At 48.2% G+C, this 13,586-nt stretch overlaps 1 protein-coding gene across 5 annotated transcripts in view; it reads right to left on the bottom strand.

Moving 5' to 3' along the window:
• The window catches only part of SMG5 (SMG5 nonsense mediated mRNA decay factor), a 32,929-nt gene that overhangs the window by 11,046 nt on the left and 8,297 nt on the right, over window positions 1-13,586 (bottom strand). For 3 of the 5 annotated variants that reach the window (XM_029228746.1, XM_029228744.1, XM_029228747.1), the window contains 11 exons: window positions 12,502-12,600; window positions 11,854-11,977; window positions 11,331-11,487; window positions 9,357-9,446; window positions 8,314-8,403; window positions 7,523-7,601; window positions 3,881-4,006; window positions 3,707-3,775; window positions 3,037-3,245; window positions 2,195-2,332; window positions 1,430-2,029 (listed from right to left, as the gene is read on the bottom strand). In XM_029228746.1, the coding sequence (XP_029084579.1) occupies window positions 1,430-2,029; window positions 2,195-2,332; window positions 3,037-3,245; window positions 3,707-3,775; window positions 3,881-4,006; window positions 7,523-7,601; window positions 8,314-8,403; window positions 9,357-9,446; window positions 11,331-11,487; window positions 11,854-11,952 (1,657 nt within the window). In that variant the 5' untranslated portion in view covers window positions 11,953-11,977; window positions 12,502-12,600. Of the gene's footprint in view, window positions 1-1,429; window positions 2,030-2,194; window positions 2,333-3,036; window positions 3,246-3,706; window positions 3,776-3,880; window positions 4,007-7,522; window positions 7,602-8,313; window positions 8,404-9,356; window positions 9,447-10,008; window positions 10,075-11,330; window positions 11,488-11,853; window positions 11,978-12,501; window positions 12,601-13,586 lie in introns of those variants that run through there. The other 2 variants (XM_029228745.1, XM_029228748.1) reach the window with 2 other exon arrangements.

Here is a 13,586-nt window from a genome sequence, read left to right as displayed (position 1 = left end):
CAGGGGGCATGGGTTCGAGCCCTGGTCCGGGAAGATCCACATGCCGTGGAGCAACTAAGCCCGTGCACCACAACTACTGAGCCTGCGCTCTAGAACCCACGTGCCCCAACTACTGAAGCCCGCGTGCCCTAGAGCCCGTGCTCTGCAGCAAGAGAAGCCACTGTGATAAGAAGCCCACGCAATACAACGAAAGAGTAGCCCCTGCTCGCCGCAACTAGAGAAAGCCCGTGCACAGCAACGAAGGCCCAACGCAGCCAAAATTAAATAAATTAAATAACTAAATTAAAAAAAAAACCACGAGCTAATTTGTGAGGTCTACAGCTACTCACTCAACTGATATTTATGATGTGCCTATACTGTGCAAAAGGCAGGGCAGACAGTCAGAAGTGAGCTACAGGTGGGGAGAAAAGGGGTACAGAATTAAAAGAACTACTTCCAACTCCTAGCTCTTCAAGTCTGCAGGTTAGAACACTAAGTAGCTCACACTCCAGCTCTGAGCATCAGCTTCCTCATTTCTGTTATTCATTCAAAGTCCCAACCACGTGCCAAGCACTGTGTTAGGCAATGAGGATACAGCGATAGACAAAACATTGACTGCCCTGCCCTCAAGAGGCTCATGGTATTGCAGGGGAGGGACAGACAAGTCAACGGACAATGTCACTCGAGTGGGAAAAGGCTGGAAGTTGCCAAGGTGCAGAGTCTACAGGAGCCCACAGGAAGCCTACCCTTGGAGGAATCCCAGACCAAGTGGCTTTTAAGCTAAAATCTAAAGTGAGAATTAGGCAAGCAATTGGCTAATTGAGAGGCTCGGGGCAAGGGAGGAAAAGTATATTCCAGACCAAAGAAGCACTGTGCACAGAAGCTTGGAGGTAAAGAACAGAATTTAGAATAGGGATGATAACTCCTCCACCACAAGGCTGCAGTGAAAATTAGATAAGACCCCCAAAAAATCCAACCCAGTGCTTGGCATAGAGTAGATGCCGCAAATGCTCACTGCTGCTGCTGACCAGGTGCTCCCTTTGCACCTCAGGGGAAGACCCTCAGGGAAACAGTCTCATTCTAATCCACCTGCCCTGGTGGGTGCGGTTTTTCTAGCTTCCAGGAGCCCTGGTAGGACCTGGGATGACACGGGAGGGAGTTACAGCTGCAGTGCTGTGTAGGGAGAAAAGCCCCAAACCCACGGGGCAAGGTGGGAGTGGGGGGAGAATAAGACCATGAAATCAGTTGGGAGCTGAGAATAAGGAAGTGAGCAGCAGAGGGGATTCCCAGGAAAAAACTCCAGGCCACACTACAGGCAGAAGCCGAAAGCCAGGCAGTGAGGGTGGGGATGAGAGGTACTCAAACAGAGAAAAAAGTGGCCTCTCTCAGATGAATGCCGATGGTATGGAGGTGAGGACCAAAGCAAGATGATGAAGAGAGGCCCAAGTACCTGGCTCTGAGGGCTTGTCCACATCCCCATTGACACAGGGCCTGTGGCTGGCCAAGGTGGGAGCTTCGGTGGCGGGCTGGAGGAGCAGGTTGCTGAAGGTGGGGGCCAGTCGGAAGCAGCGTTTAGTCTGGAACATCTGGGTGGACATGGCTTGTAGATTGCTGGCAATGCTGGCCTCACTGGGCCCCAGTGGGCCGTTGAGGGATTCAGGAGCCTCTGACCTGGCTCGAGGTGGCTCCAGGGCTGGGGACCGTGTCCCTTCCTCGTCCTCCATATCTTCCAGGTCTGATCGGGACTCTTGGCTGTTCATTTCTGAATCTGTCTCGGCATCAAAGGCTGTTCCCCCACCTTCAAGGCTCTTGTCGGAGCCACTGTCTGAGCCCTCACTGGCCCGGGCTGAGTCATGGCTCGAGTCTGAGTCAAAGCCTTCACTCAGGTCACTGTCATCACCAGCTTTGGGTGGGTGGCGCCGGCGGCGGAGGCAGGAGAGGCGGGAGAACTTCCGGCTCTTTCTGACCTCGCCATCTTGAGATGCTGCAGGAGGAGGCTCAGGACCCGGCTCCTCCACCTTCTCCAAGGGTTCCTTGGACTCTGGTTCATCTGTGGAAAGAGGATGGTCAGGTGGGGCCTTAGGGACAAACCGGAACGAGGACACTGGCAGGTGCTCTTTGACAGCACCTCCCCTGCCACAACTGTGTTCCCCTCCCACGATCCCCACACCCCATGCTAACCTTTCCACAGTCACAACCTCCCCCGTGCCTGCACCTGTGCCATCACTCTGGAATGCCGGGACGGGATTCTCGCCCTCTTCCAGCTCAGCTTGCAGCCGTATGTTGACATGATTGACAAGGTGGGAGAAGAGGGCCAGGGTGAAGGCAATGGCTGCACTGTACTGCTTGGATCCTAAAACCAGGAAAGCCAGCATTAGGGGCCCAGGGCCCTGAAAAGGAGTAGGCTCCACTAATTTCAACCTCATCTCACCTGTTCTCAACCCTTCCAAGGATCCAACTACCTCTGAAAACTTCCTCTAAGGTAAAAAAAAGACTTCTCAGGGCTCTTCACTCTCATCCTGTAATGTGGAATGTGCCAGCTCATCCTGCTTCCTCATGAAAGCTCATGGATGCTCTTGTCCCACCTCATCCTCCCTGGCTTTGATGCCTTCACGCAAGCGTCTCCCCATATGCCCCAAGCATCTTTGCACCCAGCCCTGCCTCTCCCTCCCTTCCATCCAACTTTGCTCTACATACACCTCCGGCAGAAAGGTTTCCAGAACTGCCTAACTGCCCCCACCCCCAGCAAGTCTGAATTCCGTCTGGATCATCAGCTAAGCATCTCAACCACTGTGTCTGCCTGGGTCCTGGCCAAGGGTACGTGTGTTTGTGGGTGCAGGAGGGCGGAGGGGGTGGGAATATGCTGTTGCCTTTGTTCATTCACTAGGAGCTTCTTTAGGGCAGGGTTCCTTGCCCCTGTCTCCCACAGCCAGGCGGCGACACAGGTAGTGAAGGGACTGCTTGTGGAAGCAAGTTCACGGATAAGGAGCTGCAGAAAACGGTAGTGAGGATCCCAGAAGCCAGTCGGGGAGAAATGAGGGCCAGAGGGAGAGTTACCTGCTCTCTTCAAGCTGTGCACACCCATAAGGCAGATGACGACCATCTGAAAGATGAGAAGGTCCGGGAGGAAAGCACATCCACTCTCATACTCCTCCTCATCCTCACTGGCCAGGCTGAGGTTGGGTGAGGAGGGCAGGTAGAAGAGACAGAGGTTGAAGTCCTCCAGGACTGACTGGCAAAGTGATGTCAGCTCTGAGTCCACAGAGCTATAGAAGGGCAGGATAACAGGGGAGGTCAGTGATGGGGGCTGGGGCAGGCAAAAAGAGCTGGGAATACAGGATTCAGAGAAAAGACCACAGGATCCTTAGGGGAGACTTCAGAAAGATGAGCAGGGGGAATCAGTGCTTGCTGGTCTCCAAAGCAGACAGAATAACACGGGAAGGGCAGACACGCAGTGGAAGGGATGTGGGTAGGCTTCCCATTCGGCCACTCCTTCAACATCTAGTAAGCACCCACTGTGCCAGAGGGTAAGCCACCCAGAGAATGGGCACAGAACATAGGGTGAGACAGTGAGGGATGCCAAGAAAGGACTAAGCAGCTAAAGAATTTCCAATCAAAAGGCAGAATTCACCAGCCCACTCCCTCCTCTTCAAGTCCCCTGCCAGAAAGAAGCCATCGTGATGGGGCTCACAGGACACAGTTCTTGCTCACATTCTCTTCCACTCACCTGCTTTTGGGCTGCAGGAGGCTTTGCAGATACATAAAGTTCACCAGCAACCTCTTAATGTCTTTACATCTGAAATGAGAGGAGCCCAAGGTAAATGGTGAACAGCTCCAGGGTCCCTATGGCCCTACCACACCAACTGCAGAAAGACCCCCTCTTCCCACAGGCCCCACTCACCGCTTCTTGCTGGGAGAGAGCTTCCGAGTCTCGCACTTCTTCAGCTGGTGGTACATTTTGGCTGCCTTGTCATACAGCCGCTTGAGGTTCCCATAGGCCCCCTCAAAGGACACTTCCGACTGGATGCTGAAGGAGACAGAGGTGAGCTACTGAGTCTTGGCAGAGGCAGAGGTGGAGAGGGGAAATGTCAGTCTTCCAGGGATTTAGGGAGCACTGTTTCTAGTCAATACAGGCTGCTCCCAGCCTCCCCTTCCATGTATGCACTCAGGGTGAAAGCTATCTTTCCTAATAAAATACACACATACAACTTCCAGATTCATCAGAGTAATGATGACATCTGCATCTCCTCTGTATCTAGAAATGGGACAGTTAATCTCACTGAATGTTACAAACTTAACTTAGTTACCATCCCTGAAATACACTATCCTTCATCTTAAAGCACAGGCACTTAATAGGTAGCATTTAACAAGCATTTACTATGTGCAAAGATATTTACATACACTACTTCAGTTAATCCTCATGATATTCATTCAAATGCAAATATGTACTGAGCACCCCACTCTGTGTCACGCACTGTACCCTACTATTGTCCACATTTACAGATGAGGAAGTAAAGCCTGAGAGATCAAGTATAATGCAAAGGTCACATAACGGACTTCCCTGGTGGCGCAGTGGTTAAGAATCCGCCTGCCAGTGCAGGGGACATGGGTTCGAGCCCTGGTCTGGGAAGATACCACATGCCGCGGAGCAACTAAGCCCATGCACTACAACTACTGAGCCTGAGCTCTAGAGCCCACAAGCCACAACTACTGAAGCCCGGTGCCTAGAGTCCGTGCTCCCCAACAAGAGAAGCCACCGCAACGAGAAGCCCGCGCACCGCAACAAAGAGTAGCCCCTGCTCGCCACAACTAGAGAAAAGCCCACGCGGGGCAACGAAGACCCAACGCGGCAATCAATCAATCAATCAATAAAACAAAGGTCACATAGCTAAAACATAGTAGAGCTGAGTCTCCAACCCAAGTCTGTCTTATCACAAAGCCTATGAACTTAAGAGCATGCTATACTTTTTAAAAAATGTCTTGTTTTTTGAAACATCTTTTAATTACAAAAAAGCAGTGATAGAAAAGAAATACACGTCAGTGGTGAATTAAATATAGCTACAGGGCTTCCCTGGAGGCGTAGTGGTTGAGAGTCCGCCTGCCGATGCAGGGGACACGGGTTCGTGACCCGGTCTGGGAAGATCCCACATGCCACCGAGCGGCTGGGCCCGTGAGCCATGGCCGCTGAGCCTGCGAGTCCGGAGCCTGTGCTCCGCAACGGGAGAGGCCACAACAGTGAGAGGCCCGCGTACCGCAAAAAAATAAATAAATAAATAAATTTTTTTATACTCCTTCCACTGAGAAGTGGGTTCTGTGTCACCTCCCCTTAAATCTTGGCAGGGGATGAGGGTGGGAGACGACGACTATGCAACTGCTTTGACCAAGAGAATACTGCAGGAGTGACTCCACCAGTTTCCAGGCCCAGGCCTTAAGAGATTGGCAGACTCTACTTCCAAGTTTCTTGGGTCATTATTTGCTGTTGGAGCCCTGAGCCACTATGTAAGAAGAACATCTGCCCTGAGGAAGATACCACATGGAGAGGCCCTGAGACTACAGGGAGAGGGAGAGGGGTCCAGATGAACCAACCCTCCAGATATAGCAGACCCCCAAATCAGCCAAATACCACTGACTGACCCTAGACAATGCCACTCAGGAGGAGAACTGCCAAACTGAGCCCTAGCCAAATGCCTAACCCACAAACCATGAGATATAATTGTTTAAGCATAGTAGAGGAGGACCTTATTTGGCACCTCCCAAATCTGGATGTGCTTGGCTCTCTTTGAAAGTGATTCACCCTAAATCATGATTATGAATGTGATGAGGGATCCAGGACAAGTAAGGGGGGCATTCCCTGGAAGGCATGCAAGGAATGGGAAAGATGCAATGGGAGGTTATAAACCTGGTAATCATATTCAAGAACGAATACACAAATAACAAAGGCTGGACAGGGTGTGGAGAAAAGGGAACCCCCCTACACTATTGGTGGGAATATAAATTGGTGCAGCCGCTATGGAAAACAGTATGGAGGTTCCTCAAAAAACTAAAAATAGAGTTGCCATGTGATCCAGCAATCCCACTCCTAGGTATATATCCAGACAAAACTATAATTCAAAAAGATACATGCACCTCTATGTTCATAGCAGCACTATTTATAATAGCCAAGACATGGAAACAACCTAAATGTCCATTTACAGATGAATGGATGAAGATGTAATACATATATATATATATATACAATGGAATATCACTCAGCCATAAAAAAAGAATGAAATAATGCCGTCTGCAGCAACATGGATGGAACTAGACATTATCATACTAAGTGAAGTAAGTCAGACAGAGAAAGACAAATACCATATCGTATCACCTACATGTGGAATCCAAAATATGACACAAATGAGCTTATCTACAAAACAGAAACAGTCTCACAGACATAGAAAACAGACTTGTGGTTGCCAAGGGAGAAGTGGGGGTGGAGGAGAGATGGAGTGGGGGTTTGGGGTTAGCAGATGCAAACTTTTACATATATATAGAATGGATAAACAACAAGGTCCTACTGTATAGCACAGGGAACTATATTCAGTATCCTGTGATAAACCACAATGGGAAAGAATATAAAGGAGAATGTATGTATATGTATAACTGAATCACTTGGCTGTACAGCAGAAATTAACACATTGTAAATCAACTATATTTCAATTAAAAAAATAAAATGAATAAAGTGGATGGGAGGCCAGTCTGTAGTGATCTAGTAACGGAACAGGGTAAATATCTGTTGATACAGGAAACAGGTTTCCTTGACCAGGAAGGCAGAATTAGCTTATTTTACTTTACACCTTAGTAGCTGACCATTTAAGCTATGAAGACCACCCTTATTCCCTTTAGGCTTTGAAGCCCAATTCACTATATAACTTCTTCTGAGATAGATTTGGCTTCTCAAGTAGACTCTGGCCCTGATTAGGTGGCAACAGTGAGTTTCCTGGCAGTTTATGTCTCACTAAGACTTAACCAATGGCATTCTCATTTACCTACCACTCTCACGTGCGTTTGGTTATGGTGACTTAGTAACCTAAGCCTAATCAACTTTGGGTGCCCTGAAAAAATTGTTTTTTCATTCTAAGAGCTAAGTGTGAGATTCAGGGAAGCAGTGATCCACCCTGTTAAACTTGTCCCCCCATGCTGTCATCTCTGTCACCTCAAGACACTGAAGCTCTATAGTTCTGAAGTTCTTGTCAGAGGCTACTTTGGTACCATTTTATCAACTATATCAAATTTATTTCCTTCTTCAGGAAGGCGGCAATCCTGTTATTTTTTATGACAGCAGACAGCTACTTCAGCTGCCCAAGTATCTACAAGTCCAGGTGGCTATGTGAAAAGCAGCAGGGCTGTGTCAGGATGCCCCTGAGAGAAGGGACCCCCTCAATCTTAGCATTCTCCTATCTATCTCACCCAGGAGCTAGAGAAGGGAAAAAGGGAAGAGAGAAAACAAAGCAGGAATTGTGCAGACATGGAAGTAGGGCTGGGGAAAGAGCTGGCAAATACTCACCAGCGCAGGTAGCAATACATGGCTTCCACATTATAGTACTTGCTGCCGGCAAGTGTGCCCAGCTGGTTGAAGGGCATTCCTGGAGAGGAAGAAAAGTCACACAGTCTGTAGCCATAATACTCACCGAAAGCTGCAAGACCCAACCCACGTTAAGCATCAGAGAACTCATGGGGAGAACAGTGGGTCTGCAGGCGACACTGGTGTCTCAGGTGATCAGCAGTTTAATCTTGCTCCTCCAGGGCGTTATCTATTCTAGACTCACTTCCTATCAGTCTAAGCCCACCTGGACCACCAGGGATTTCAGCACTGACAGCTGCCATTCATTCAGCAGCAGCTGTGCCTCTTCCAATGCTGACTGAACTCCATGGAGCCCTCTCCTCTATCCCAGCTCAGTCTCTCACCTCTGAGTTCTCCTTCCTACATGCTAATCCCCATCTTTCCCTGTAATGGAGCCTTATCCGTTCCCTCACTGTGCCTCCATGGGGGCAGCTGAAGTACGGTCCCCTCTTTCTACAGAAACCTCAGGGACAGGGAAGCCATCTTGTCTCTCCCTCTTCTTCTGCCTCCCTCCTTCTTAGCTCAAGACTTTCCCATTTCTCTTCTCCTTCCACCATCTTCTGAGTGTGTGTTACAAGGGTCAGAATGCAGAACCAAGGTGAAGTATGAAAGAATTGAGAGTGGGTGGGAAGGACCCAGGGGGAAGTGAGTATGGCCTGCCTGCCATCTCAACATTGTCTTCCTCTTGGAAAATGCTGCTGGGTTGGGAGGCCCCAGTGGAGGGGTCCACTTACCAATCTGGGGAGCCACTGACAGGGCTTGGTAGTAAAATCTCTCAGCTAGCAGCTCAGTGTCTACGCCAGCTAATTCATTCTGATATCGTGCTGCAGGAGGGAGAGGAGGAAAAGAAATACAATGATTCCGTGTTTCAGAAAAACCTCCCCTCATCTGGGAGTCTGCTCTGGAGAACTGTAATAAGAGCCCGGGAGGAAGATACCTGAGCTAGAAGGCAGGCTGCTTGGGTCTCTGGCACAGTCTTAAGTCTGCATGACTATGGGCAAACTGTTCAACTCTCTCTTCCTTGCTGGTAGGTCCAAAATGTAAAGAATATTTAGTGTTTGTAAAGTAAAGAGGCTCTTCTTGATTATCTCTTCCCAATGAAGGGGCTGCAGCATATATAAATGCTTGAAAAGACTTCTGATATTTGGTTCTGGAATTCAACTGCTCAGTTCTAGAGAGAAGACATTACTAATGACACTTGGTCAATCTACTGTGAAACAGCTGATTCTCTCTGTGCCCCTTGCCTATAAAGGGTCCAGGAGCGGGATGGGGGCAGGGAGACGAGCCTCAGATCAATAAAGGATAATGCATCTGACAGCCACACACCGGCAGCCTAATGACAGAACCTTTGTCTATCAGGACTAGAGACCGGGGGCCATAAAGCAAGAGTACTTTTCCATTCTGAGAAACATATTTCAGGCAGGTAAGTCCTCCCTGAGGTCTAACTGCAATTCCTCTAGGAATCCATGAAGAGAAAACCCCAAAGGAGAAAGACATCAAATTAAAATCTTCCTAACCCACCGCTGAAACCAGGTTATCACCCTGACTTTCTTAAAGAGCAAAGACATTTTCCTTCTTCTTGTATTCACCATCCTTTTCGACTCATGCACAAACAGTGAAAAGAAGGAAACACTGTAAACAGACTGGAGGAGAAAAGTTATCAGAGGCCACACTGCGCCTCCTGCTCTCCAATCACGTAAAGGGTGGTACCAACAAGAGCAGTTGGAGCCTGTCCTGTAGCCCAAAACAGAGAAAAATGAAAGGTTCGGATTCTTACACAAATCCCCCAGGTACACTAGACATCGGTGGCATGCCATCTGTGCCCAATCCATCTCCTTCCCTGAGGCAGACACTGGCTTCTTGCATCCTGAGAAAGAGAGAGAGAGAAAGAGAGAGAGAGATATGTTTATAAGCCCATTCCTCTGTCCCTACCTTTGGGGAAACACCTTTCCTAGGTGGAGAAAGGAGATAAAGAATCCAGGGCTAGTTTTAGAACACGGCCGTATGGGGCAGAGAAGACACCCATCCAGGACAGAGATAGAGACACAGGCTCACAGGTAGACAGAGGTAGAGACACAGAAACTCATAGGCAGGGGTCATTCATAGGACAGAAAGGAACTAAAACAGATGGGCTATGGTCCTCAACCTAGGACAGCTCCCTGGGGGAAGGTCGTGTGAAAGGTCATCATAGGAAGGCTTCTAGAAAGTAGAGGTGAGGCTCAAGTGTCAGTACAGTTGTGGGTGCCTTGGGTAGCAGCTCCCCACCTAAAGGTAAAAGGTTTGGGTAAAGATGGGAAACTTGCCCAGGAAGAATGGCATTTGAATGAGGCCAAGGTAAATGCTCCTGGCTTCTGCTTGGTGGGAGGTCCACAGAGAAGGCAGCCTATGGAGAGTCTATTCATGAGGGAAACGGGGTCATCTTGCCTGACCTGAGGACTGGTGGTGGCCAGAGCCAAACATGCATGGGCTCTCTCCTCTCCCTTCACCCAGGCAGCCTTGTAACTTCAGAGAGCTCCGGCTACTTGGCAGGCAGTTTTCCCATGTGCCAGGTACTGTTCTAAGTGTATTAAAATATCAACTTAAGTAATGCTCAAAGCAACCGCATGAGGTAGTTACTCTTGTTACTTCCATTTTACAGTTAAAGAAATCAAAGTTGCACAGCAGGTAAGTTGCATAGCATCCTCCTATCCATTCCACTTTGCAGCCACACTCCTGGGTGTGTAGCTCCCATTCTGAGCAGCCTTTCCTAATATTCTTTATAGAGACATCACTGAGTTGGCTGAATGAGAAATATCAATAAGGAGAAAAACTAAAATGATTTGGGGAACTGACCCTTTGAAATAAGGGTTCTTAATCTTTGTTTAAGCTATGGACCCCTCTGGCAATCTGGTATAACACCTATAAATGTTGCCTTGGATTGACGTTGTTTTGTTTTGTTTTGTTTTATTTTTGGCTGCGCCACACATCTTGCAGGATTTTAGTTCCCCAACGAGGGATTGAACCCGGGGTCCCAGCAGTGAGAGTGCCAAGTCCTAACCACTGGCACGCCAGGGAATTCCCCATTGTTTTGTTTTTAAATGTTTTTAAATGTACGAAGTACAGTGCTCTGCTTCTGACCAGAGAATGCTGCCACATAGGGGTGCAGACACAACCTCCATCTCTGACCCAGAATGTCTTTGTCCTGGTGAGGGAAGGGGCATGGGGCTGGGGGAGGGTAGGGGGTATAAAGAGCAAGGGGAGTTGGAGGAAGAGGGAAGGAGCTCTAAAGGATAGCTGAACTGAAGAGAAAACCACCATAGCTGCCAGTACCTCAGAAGGCCAAAAAGAGATTTGCACTATCTTGAAAGAATGTCCATGATTTCCCCAACGTTTCTAAAAACTTTAATACTTTCATCAAATACTAGGAAACAATCTCTAAAGTTAAAAGAAATGCCAGCCAAATTCAACTGGAAGAAAAAAAATGCTATTAATAACATCTTTCAGTGTCAGACCTACTCTAGATCATTCCATTCCTTCCCCAACTCCCCATCGGTCTACAATCCCAGACTGAAGAGGTCTCTCTCTCTCTTTCCTTAAGATCTTTACCCCGAGTCATACGGTTGTTTGGGTAAATCCAAATTTCATGAAGCATTTGTAGGTCTTCTAGAATGCTCTCTGCCTGGCTGGGTCACAAGGTACATGGATCCTGAGGGATAAGGCGGCCAGAAGTAGAAGCATATGAACTTGCTCCTCGAGCCCAGGTTTCACTGACCTATGAGGGGGTCGGTGACATGGGTCCAGTCGATGCAGCACTGCAGTTCTAGCTGGTAGTGGGACTGGATATAAAGAAGGAGATGCTGGTAGAAGCCAATACCAGCGACCAGGTGTGTCCTGTAGGCACATTCCAAGGTGCTCCGGCTGTGGATATGCTGGAGATTGGGAAAGGGAAGGGGCTAGTTAAGCAACAAGATCAGAGTTCTGCTCCCCCATCCCTAATCATATTCATCTCCCTGAAGAAATAAATTTATCTTCTTGGCTCTGGAACTTTATCCACATCTCCTCTCACTCACAAGTTACCCCTATACCCTTAGACCTACTTCTCTGGTCTCCCCATCTGGGATCAGGCTCCCCTCCTTCCCTGATCCTAATTCCATATGACTCTCTCCCTTTCTGCTGTCTCTTCCTTGGTTTCCCTATCTACAACCATACTCTGGCCCACTTGCCCAGCTGTCCTTTTCTTCCTTAGCTTCCCCACTTTAGACAAACATCTTCCCAAGACCTTGACCTCCCCTGACCTTTTTGTTAGTCTTGATAAGCTGGATAACTTCGTAGTACACCTTTCTCCACAGCAGCTCCTCTGCCTTCCTCCCATAGTCCACCGGGTGCAGGAACATAAGCTTGACGCAGAGCTCACGCAGCCTGGGAGGGTGTAGAGGACAGCATGAGAGGGACTGCCCATCCCTTGGTGAGGGACACAAGAACTGAGGACAAGAAGGCATTTGCCAACACCCCGACTGACAAATCTCTGTGCCTCGCAATAGACATCCAGGGTCAGTCAGTAGGACCCAAGACAACAGCAGTCCTGGAAGGCAGTGGGAGCCCCAAAAGACAGAGGCAGGAGCAATAAGAATTTTAATAATCTTCATTTCTTTCCCTGTACCTTTCTCTCCTTTTTACTCTGCCTCTGTATCTCCTCTTTCCTTCCTTCATTATGCAGTATGGCCAACTCCTCCAACTCAAACACCATTCTAACGGTGTTAGATGTAGAAGCTGGAGAGAGTGACGGATCCCCTCTCCCTCTTAGGAAGGCCAGAGACATCATGCCCCATTATTGTACCATGAGGTCAGGAGATAAAAGAGAACATGTGTCTATATGTGACAGGGTTTCAGGTGGAAAGGAATAAAGAAACTGTAAGAATGTGTAGTTTAGAGTCTCAGCTTACTTGTTCCTCAGGCTAATGTTCTCTGGTTTGAACACTTCTTGATAAGCAGTTTTGTTGCAAAGGATGAGGTCAAGTCGATGCACAGCCTCCACCACGGCCCTGCAGGGAAATATAGGCAAACAGCCTCTGAGCCATGTGTATGGTCCACCTATGATGCTGGAACACTGATCCTAGAGGAAAAGCTAAAGAATTTGGGGTGGGGAAACTAAATGGCTGCAGATTGAGCTCCGTACAAAACAAGATGAACACAGTCTCCATCCTGACACAGCAGTCCCCTCAGGAGACATCTGGCAATGCTGAAGACATTTTTGATTGTCACTACCTGGGGGAGGGGAAGAAGAGGCATTGCTACTGGCATTTACTGTGTGCTGCTAGACACCCCACAATACATGGGAAAGTCTACCACCAAAACTATCCTGCCCCAACTGTCAACAGTGTCAAGGTAGAGAAACTCTGTGATATGGAAGGTAGACTCTCTCAATGGAAAGAGCACAGGCTGTGATGCCAGGCAAAACATCTAGGGTTTGAACCTGGCTGTGTCTTACTAACTCTATAACTTTGGGCAAAATTACCGACCTCTTTAAGCCTTAGTTACCACATGCATAAAAGTGGAAATAATAGCAGTTACCTCAAAGGGCTGTTGTGAGGATTAAATGAAATAATTTATATACAGCATTGGTATACAGTATGCATTCAATAAATATTGGTGGAATGAATAAATTATTATCATGCAAAGGCTTATTATCTCTGACATAAAGGAAAGGCATTCCTAATATAAAATTCTGCTTTGGAATAATGGGGTAAGAGAAAGGGGGAGGGTGTCCCTAAACTGCTTAGTTATAAGGTCTCCTGGATCCTGCTGAAGGAACTGTTTCTTTAATATAAAGTGTAGGCTCTGGAACCAGACAGCCTGGGTTCAAATCCTAGCTCTACTTCTTACAAGCTGTGTGGTCCTGGGTAAAAAATCTAACTTCCGGGACTTCCCTGGTGGTCCAGTGGTAAAGAATCTGCCGTCCAATGCAGGGGACGTGGGTTCAATCCCTGGTCGGGGAACTAAGATCCCACATGCCGTGGGGCAACTAAGC

Source organism: Monodon monoceros, unplaced genomic scaffold (genome assembly GCF_005190385.1).
Source record: "Monodon monoceros isolate NGI ecotype Baffin Bay Population unplaced genomic scaffold, NGI_Narwhal_1 Super_Scaffold_18, whole genome shotgun sequence".
In the NCBI taxonomy this organism is placed as follows: Eukaryota; Metazoa; Chordata; class Mammalia; order Artiodactyla; family Monodontidae; genus Monodon; species Monodon monoceros.
The sequence above is the reverse complement of the archived record's forward strand: the minus strand, read 5'-3'. Positions and strand labels throughout refer to the sequence as shown.